This window comes from Olea europaea, unplaced genomic scaffold, assembly GCF_002742605.1.
Source record: "Olea europaea var. sylvestris unplaced genomic scaffold, O_europaea_v1 scaffold199, whole genome shotgun sequence".
Lineage (NCBI taxonomy): Eukaryota > Viridiplantae > Streptophyta > Magnoliopsida > Lamiales > Oleaceae > Olea > Olea europaea.
The window spans coordinates 685,397-694,605 of NW_019237766.1; the positions used below are offsets into that span (position 1 = coordinate 685,397).

General features: G+C 35.1%; 1 protein-coding gene across 1 annotated transcript; it reads right to left on the reverse strand.

The window, feature by feature from the left end:
• Positions 1-662: 662 nt before the first annotated feature.
• LOC111379452 (uncharacterized mitochondrial protein AtMg00810-like) lies at positions 663-1,190 on the reverse strand. The gene has a single exon (XM_023002824.1). The coding sequence runs from the start codon at positions 1,188-1,190 to the stop codon at positions 663-665; it is 528 nt and encodes a 175-aa protein (XP_022858592.1).
• Between the last annotated feature and the right edge of the window lie 8,019 nt (positions 1,191-9,209).

Consider the following 9,209-nt stretch of genomic DNA (forward strand, 5'->3'; position numbering starts at 1 on the left):
AAAATACCTATTTGCATCAACATTGCACATGTAAGTACAGAGAATTGAAAAAAGAGAAAATTCTCTATATTTTTCATATATACACTACAATCGGGTGTCCCCTTTAATAGTACACGAAAAGAGTTAAAAATAAGGAAAGAAAAGATTACGGGAAGAAGAATTATTTCCTAAATCCTAAATTGACCTAATTATCTCCAAGAATCATTCAACAATTACAATTTTCCTAAATACAAGTATTAATTATGGCAGTTAAGATACTGTCATATCCTCGAGATTTCAACACTTCCCCCAATTTGGATTGTAAATGTTGATCATATCCAACTTGTGAATGAAGTCATCAATTTTTTGTCGAGGTAGTCCTTTGGTGAAGATGTCCGTTGTTTGTTCCTGTGTGGGAACATATGTCATACAAATAGTTCCGTCTTCTACCTTTTCTTTAATAAAATGTATGTCCACCTCTACATGTTTAGCTCGATCATGTTGAACTGGGTTGAGAGAAATGTTGATGGCAGCTTTGTTATCACAGTAAAGTTTGACCGAAAATTTTATTGTAACATGTAGCTCTTATAGGAGTTTCTTCAACCACAGCCCCTCACATATTCCTTGTGCTATTGCTCTAAATTCGGTTTCAGCACTACTTCTAGCTACCACATTTTATTTCTCTATGTTACTAGATTTCCCCATTCAAAGGTGCAATATCCTGTAGTTGACTTTCGATCCTCCATTGAATCTGCCCAATCCGTGTCCATGAAGATTTCTATTTCTTTTCTGTCACCTTTCTTGAAATATAGTCCTCTTCTAATGGAACCCTTGAGATATCTGAGTATCTTGTAGACTTCTTCTAGGTGAACTACCTTCGGAGCATGTATATGTTGACTTACCACACTAACTGCAAATACAATATCAGGTCTAGTGTATGACAAGTAGATCAATTTACCTACCAGTCGTTGATATCTGTCTATGTCTACAGAATTCCCAGCATTCTTGATCCTTTTTTCTGCATCGATAGGTGTATCACTTGGCTTACATCCAAGTATTCCTGTCTCTATAAGAAGATCAAGTACATATTTTCTTTGTAAGATACTGATACCTTTATGTGACCTTGCTACTTCCATTCCCAAGAAGTATTGCATTTGTCCCAGATCTTTTACTTCAAATTCTATTGCTAAACTCTTCTTTAGTTTCTCCATTTCTATTATGTTGTCACTTGTCAAAATTATGTTGTCAACATATACAATTAAGATTGTTGTAGTCCCATTATTGAACCTTTTGAGGAACAAAGTGTGATCGACTGTCCTTGTTGGTATCCTTGCCTCTTTAGTACCTCTGCATATCTATCAAACCATGCCCTAGGTGACTGTTTAAGACCATAAAGTGACTTCTTGAGTTTACAAACTTGATTATCCTCATTTACCTTGCAAAAACCTGGAGGTAATCTCATGTAAACCTCTTCTTCTAATTCTTTATTTAGAAATGCATTCTTAATATACAATTGCTGGAGAGACCAATCTAGGTTTGTTGCCAATGACAGTAGTACTCGAACAATATTTAATTTAGTCATTGGTGCAAATGTCTCTGTGTAATCAATACCATACGTTTTTGTGTATCCCTTCGCAACTAGTCGAGCCTTATACCTTTCTATTGTCCCATCAGCTTTATATTTTAAGTTGAAGACCCATTTGCATCCAACTGGTCTTTTTCCTTTAAGCAGGTCCACTACTTCCCAAGTTTTTTTTCCAATGCTAGCATTTCCTCCATTACCGCTTCTTTCCACTTCGAAATTTCCAAAGCTCCTCTGTACTGTAAAGTTGAGAAGTAAAGCTGCGGAATTCTATACATAAAGCGTTAAATGACATGAACTTTGAGATAGGATGAAGATTATATGATCGGGGATTTTTCTGAGAGTGATGGGAAGGTTGATATCTGATGATTCAAGTACTTTTGTGGTGTCATAAGGTTCTAGAGCTATCATTGGTTCCGACTCTCTTGGTGCTTCAGGTGCGGGGTTCTCATGCATTGCTTTTGGTCTCCTTCAGTAGAAAAGCATTTTATTGTTTTGTTGTTTTTCTGCATCTCCCCCTGAATTCAAGTTGTCACCTGTTAATGGCATAGAAGAACTAGATGGTATGATAGGTTCTAGGGGAAGAAGATCTAGATTTAGGTATCGATCTTCACTATGATCCTCCCCCTGAAGAGAGGTTTTCTGGAAATATGGAGTGTTTTCAAAGAATGTAACATCAAGACTCACAATGACTCTCCGTGTAGAAGGGTCATAACATTTGTATCCTTTTTAAGTAGGAGAGTGTCTGATAAAGACACATTTGATCGCTTGAGGATCTAGTTTATTTCTTTGATTGCTAGGAATGTGGACGAAGGTGGTACAACCAAACACTTTGAGTGATAGATTTGAGCCAAGTCAAGAGCTTGGAAAGAATTTTTGGAATTTTTTAAGTGGTGAGTCAAGATTTAAAGTACGACTGGGCATTTGATTTATCAGATAGGTGGCGGTTAAGATCACATCATCCCAAAATCATTTTGGCATATTTGTAGCAAACATTAGGGCTCGAGCAATCTCTAGAAGATGCCTATTTTTTCATTCAGCAATCCTTTTTTGCTGGGGTGTTTCAACATAGGAGCCTTGATGAATTATTCCATGTGTTCGAAGGAATCTTCCAAATTTTTGTTGAAGTATTCTGTGCCATTATCAGTACGCAGAATTTGAATAGGTGTCTCAAATTGGGTCAATATCATGGAGTGGAAATTGATAAATAGAGATCGAACATCGAATTTTTCTTTTAAGAGATACACCCAACAAAGTCAAGTGTGGTTGTCAATGAATGTGACAAGCCATTTTGTATTAGTTCGATTAGGTATACGTGAGGGACCCCATACATCACTATAGATCATGTGAATGGCTTTGATGGTTTATACGTAGATTTTGGGAATGATGTCCTTTAATGTTTAGCAAGTTCACAGAATTCATATTGAAAATTGACATGCCTTTTATTCAGGAAAATAGAAGGAAATACATGTTTCAAATACTGAAAATTGGGGTGTCCCATTCTAAAATGCCATAATAAGATTTCACTTTTACTAGAAACAGATGCAGAGTCACAAAATGCAATTCGATGTTGCTTACTCAAATTAAACTCGTCAAAGTAGTAGAGCCCATCGCACTCCTTAGCACTGTCAATTGTCTTCCTCGATGATAGGTCATTAAAAAGATAGTGCGAAGGAAAATTTTTAGCCGAGCAGTTTGAGTTCTTTGTTAATTGGCTAATAGATAATAGATCACAGGCTAAATTTGGAATATGAAGGATGGATTCTAAAGTGATGGAGTTAGAGATGCGAATACTCGCTTTTCTAGCAACAGACGAGAGGGAACCATCTGCAATATTAACTTTGAAATTTCTCGCACAGGTTGAATATGAAGAAAAAAGATACCCCAGAATCAATGATCCAAGAATTTTTCAATTAATAAATGACATTTAAAACCTTTAAGAAATTACCTCAATGGGCCAGTGAGATTGAAGATCCATTTGGGGAAGATTGGTCAGATGCTTGAAGGCCAACAAAATTTTTGTAAAGTTGCCCATCTGTTCAGAATTGAATACACTGCTTTATGAGGGGTTTTTAGTTTTCTGGTCTACTGAAGCTTGGTATCCTTGATTTCTATTATTCTGCCTTGGGCTTCCAATAAACGATTTTCCATGTAAATCCCAGCAGGTATCTTCTTTGTGCCCTGGCTTACGACAATGCTCATACCAGGGTCATCCCTTTTGCTGCTTTGGGCTCGACCCATTAAATCGCTCTTTTGAATATAATCCTAAATATTCAGCCGGCCCATTTTTTGAATTTCCAACAAGTCCACCATTAAAAACTCCACTTAGTCCAATTTTAAAAGAGAGGCCCATGTTTTCTGGCCCAAACTTGTGAGGCCCAATTTCTTTTAACAATAAGGCCGAGACTTCCAATTCGGTCTGTCCATTTTTCTCTCTCCCCAACATTACGCTTCATCGGTTTCTTCGCAATGGACCTCCGAAAAGACTTCACGCGTCGACGGTAAGGGACGACGGGCAAGAATTTTTTCTCTGACATCATCCGGGTCACTGTTTAGTCCAGCAAGAAATTCATAGACCCTCTCACTCTCTAATTTTTTTCGGTAGCGCGCGCAGTCGACCGAACAGGCCTATTCTTCTTCAGTGCTTAAATCCAATTCCTGCCACAAAGCTACCATCTCCATATAGTAATCAACTACTTCCCTATCTCCTAGTTTGATTTGCCACAATTTCATTTTGATTTCAAAAATCTTAGATGTGTTCTCTGAATTGGAGTAGGTCTCTCTTATTGCGTCCCAAACGTCCTTTACGGTTGGCAAGAAGAGATAGGATTTTTTGATGGAAGGTATCATAGAGTTCACGAGCCATGCAATCACTAAGGAGTTTTCTGAATTCCACCTTTGCGAGCGGGTAATTTCGGTTGAGGCTAGCTTCTTCACTTCTCCGGTTAGGTATCCTAATTTTCCCTTCCCATCTATTATTAGTTTGATGGATTGGGCTCATTCTTTGAATTTTTTTCGTTTAGATTTTCTATGGTGAGTTGGAAAGATGAATTATCCATTCCTCCTGAACCCACAGAGGGAATTATCTCTGTTTCACCATCGTATGACTCAGAGTACCGGTGTCGACATTTTCTGCCATTAGGTTGAGCCACGACTTGGCTCTGATACTATGTTAAGACTTGTAGTCCATCTTAATAAGGTCAACCTTGTTAAGAGGAGTAGCCCAAGATCTTATAAGTGATTTATATTTTCATCTTTATTCGATGTGGAATATATCCCTTAACATGCCCCACAAAATGATGGCTCGTTTCAGCAGACCAATCTTGAAATTCGTATGTTCATTTATTGAGTTATAATCGGATCAAGTCACTCGTTAGAGCTTAATGGGCTCTGATACCATGTAAGTATAGAGAATTGAAAAAAGAGAAAATTCTCTATATTTTTCATAAATACACTACAATCGGGTGTCCCCTTTAATAGTACATGGGAAGAGTTAAAAATAAGGAAAGAAAAGATTACGGGAAGAAGAATTATTTCCTAAATCCTAAATTGACCTAATCATCTCCAAGAATCATTCAACAATTTTTCCTAAATACAAGTATTAATTATGGCAGTTAAGATACTATCATATCCTCGAGATTTCAACAGCACAACATGGGTACATTGCACCGGCATTGCACTGCAGCTGTATAGGATTGTAAAAACCATAGTGTCCTTTTGGTAGAGAGGGTATTGAGATCCGAAATATTAATCAATAAACACTCACCCCTCTCCTCTTCCCATCATCTGGCCCCTAAGAGCGATGTATTCCAATATTTTAACTAGCTTTCTTAATTTTATCGAAAGAGTTAAATGGAATCTTCTTAGATATAGTAGAGGCTCATCAATTTTAGATTACCTTTTTTAACACAAAATGGAGAATGATATGAAAAATAAATAACCCAAAACTAAAGGTGCTAAAAACACTAGAAATACAGTCAATTCAACTTAAGTTTGCCTGGAAATAATAGATAACGAGGCTAGCTTGTGGGGCATTTTGGTCTACCGTGTAGAGTAAGTGACAAGAGCCACATCTAACCTCTGACATTAAAGTATGATATTAAACAAGATAGCATCGGTAAGCTTTGTAAATCTCATCTCTCCCCATTCTCTCTTTCTCTTCTATCCCTCTTTTCCTTCTTCTTCTCTTATCCTCTCTTTCTCTTCTTCCTCAACGGCCCTATTATTCACTACGAATAATCTGTTGAAGGTATGTATATCCACATTTTATCATGAATTGTTCTCGTACAATTCTTAAATTGTAGTATTAGAGCCACTTTTGGTCTTAAATTGATCAATCAATTCTTTTCCTAAATTGATTCACTTTGCAATATTGATTTTGGCATATGAGTGGTGCAAAATCCAATTCTAATATGCCATGTGTCAGAGATTTTAAAAATAGTCTATAACATAGTTTGGTTGTTCCAAATCCTCAGATGTCACATCTCTTGGTCTTCCATAATTTGGTCTTTTCGAGCAATGTTCTAAAAAGGCATGCCTAGGTGCATTTTCAAAATGCCCTGCATACGGGCAAGGCATGGAAAATATGGTTAACTCCTCATTTAACCGTCTAGTGCAGGGCTAGGCATCAAAAGCGCATGCACCCTATTTAAAGAAAATCTAGTAAAAAAAAATCACTGATTTTTTTTGGAGACATTTCTAAGAACTAGTGTCTAATGTGGGGCTAGACATTTCTAAGACATTTTTTATTGGTTAAATAAAATTTTAAACAACTTTGGACACACCAAAAATTAATCAAACACAATAAAACACCTCACTATGACCATTAACAATATTTTATTCACTCACTCTTTCTCTTTCTCCACTGACATTAATTTTTTCTTTCTATATCTCTCTTTCTCTCACACTATCTCTCTGTTCTCCTGCCACTTCTCTGCTCTCACACACTCTCGCCTCTCACATTTCTCACTCTTCATGGTGGAGAGAACCGTCGTCGCCGGCATATTGTGAAGAAGAAAAAATGTAGAGAGGGAGAAAAGTTGCTGGTGATAAAGATGCAAACGAGAATTAATTTAGGGTTTGGGCAATGTGGGGGTGGAGGTGGGTAGGTTTTATAATTATTATTAATATAAATAATAGAATTGTAGAAGAGAGGATATGAGAAGAAGAGGGAGAAAGATAGAAGGAAGGGTAAAGAAATAAGAAGGAAAAGAGGTAGAAAGTAAGTGGAGATGTCGAGAGATAAAAAAAAAAAAAAAATTGTATAGAGGAAATTATTTGCTTATTTAATAATCAAAATTTTCCAATACATTGAAAAACAATTCAATATTTGCACTAAAAATTAATAGTTAGTCTTCTAATAATATCCCAAGGATCTCCATCAATACTTCACAACATATTTCACTAGACTTCCAATGCATTTTGAAGTACTTTGTCTAATGGTTAATCCTGTTTTATTTCATTCCCTACTGGACTTCAGCAATATCCGTTTTCTTGCTTTCTCAACCACATTTTTGTTCACTTCTGTTTAAACTTATCTTCTTGACGCATAAATCCAATCATTTGTATATGCAGTGCATAGTGTATGTTTGGTATATAGTATTCGACAAGATTGAATAATATAATGAACAAGATTTTAACATTTTTTTACTTCTTAATACTGTCCATTGCCATCAAATCAAAGAAATGGTTACTTTCTCTGGTTCAACCTACTTGTACTTTTTCCACTGAAGTTGATGTTCAAAATGAGCTACAGATTGTCAAGGAGAGAAAATGGAAAGAAGTTACAAATGCTTCTTTTATACTCCTCAAATACAATATTTATTTGCTTTACCACTACGAACAATTTTATTTCTTCAAGGCAAAGTGTTGGACTCCTTTTTCTATTGGTGCATTTAAATGCTTTAGAATCTTAACTTTATTTTTGGAGTTTTTTTTTAATGGAGCAAAATCTTTTGGAGATGCTTTGGAAAATGTGTTTACAATTACTGCTCACCTCATGCATTGGTTGAATGCGTCCTATCACCACAAACCAAGAAGCATCACCACAAAGTTATAAATACTGCAACGTTTAGGCTTGGGCATTTTAATCGGAATTGAATCTCCCGAACTGAAATCGGACCGGAATTGGAGGTTTCGGTCCGATTCCTCGAAAAAATAAATTAGGAACTGGAACTCGAATCGAGAACCCATAACCGACTGGGTTTGGTTTGGTTCTTGGTTCCTAAACAGGAACCATGGGTACTCGAGTGGAACTGATTTTTTTTTAAATTATTTATAATTCGTAGGCTAAAAAAATGCATAAAACCTAAAAATTCTAATTTTGGTAGTAATTAGTTTAAAACTTTAAACTCTAGCCCTAAAAAATAAGATTGGCTCTTACTTTTTTACATCTCGCCTTACATCAGATTGTTGCATTTCAGAGATTATTATATATTAATGTTTACAAATTGAGCTTTTTATAAATAAAAAAATTTCAAATAAGTTGTGGTATAAGTTGTGAATCAAAGCGTTCATTATTTGCAATTCAAGTAAAAAAATAAACTTAAGTGATTTTTTTAATTTTTCACAACGCACGGCAATTGAATTTGACATATTCATTGCTTGTGCTGTGTTGTACCTTTTTGTTATCTTGATGTTGTGATTCTCTTTTTAAATATATATATATATATATATATTATTCAAACAGAGCGAGTTCAATATGTGGACCGTAATTTTTTAATATTATATTAGTTATGTATTTAATTTGTATTTTTTATATTAGTTTGTTTTTCAAGGTGAAGAATTTAAGCATTGTTCATATCTAAATTATATGCCTAGTATGCCTCTTTTATAGCTCGAATAAGAGTTACTAAGAATTTTTTTTTCTCAAATTATAATTTCATTTCTTATCTTTATTTTATTTTCTCCTATTTTTTTTGGCTTTTTAGTATTCAATATTTTGCTCATTGAAAAATTTTTAACTGAATTTTCTCTATTATACAAATATTTTCGAGTAGCAGTGTATTAGGTATAAGTACCAAAAGGGTCTAAGTGAAATATTTATTAAATAAATGTATATAAAAATGTTATGGGTAGAACCAAAATCGAACCGGAACCGAAAATTGGGGTTTGGGTATGGTTCCAATATTTGCAAAGACTCGAATGGTTCCATTTGCAAAATACCCAAAGTATAATGGATGGTTCTGAGTAATAAAATACCTGGACCGACCCACCCGATGCCCAGGTCGAGCAATGTCTTTGCCTAAAGGTTCGTTTCTTAATATTTTTTTCTCTTTTTCAATTTTTTCTTATGTTGTTGAATATATGTGCTTTCTAGGCACAGAGTTAACCATTGACAATTATTTAGATTCATCTCTTTTTGGAAAATAAAGTGGTCCCCATTATTATTTTAAACGAATTATTTATTTTAATGAAATGAATTACCTAAAACACAATTTTCTTAATAGAAGAAATTGAAATAGGTAGTTATTTGTGAGAACCCCTAGCACAGCCTAATAAGCCTGTGAAAACCACAAGATTGATATGATAGCACTTATCCACTGTGCTTTCCTTTGCCGTTATGTCTCGTACTCTTTTACTGGAGAGTTATGCTACAATGACAAAGAAGTTTGACAAAATTGGATGACAAAGTTGGATCTACACCAAT

What these genes read in the sequence shown, in the direction of transcription:
- LOC111379452 (XM_023002824.1), bottom strand. Translation starts at nt 1,190, where the DNA reads ATGGAGAAACTAAAGAAGAGTTTAGCAATAGAATTTGAAGTAAAAGAT.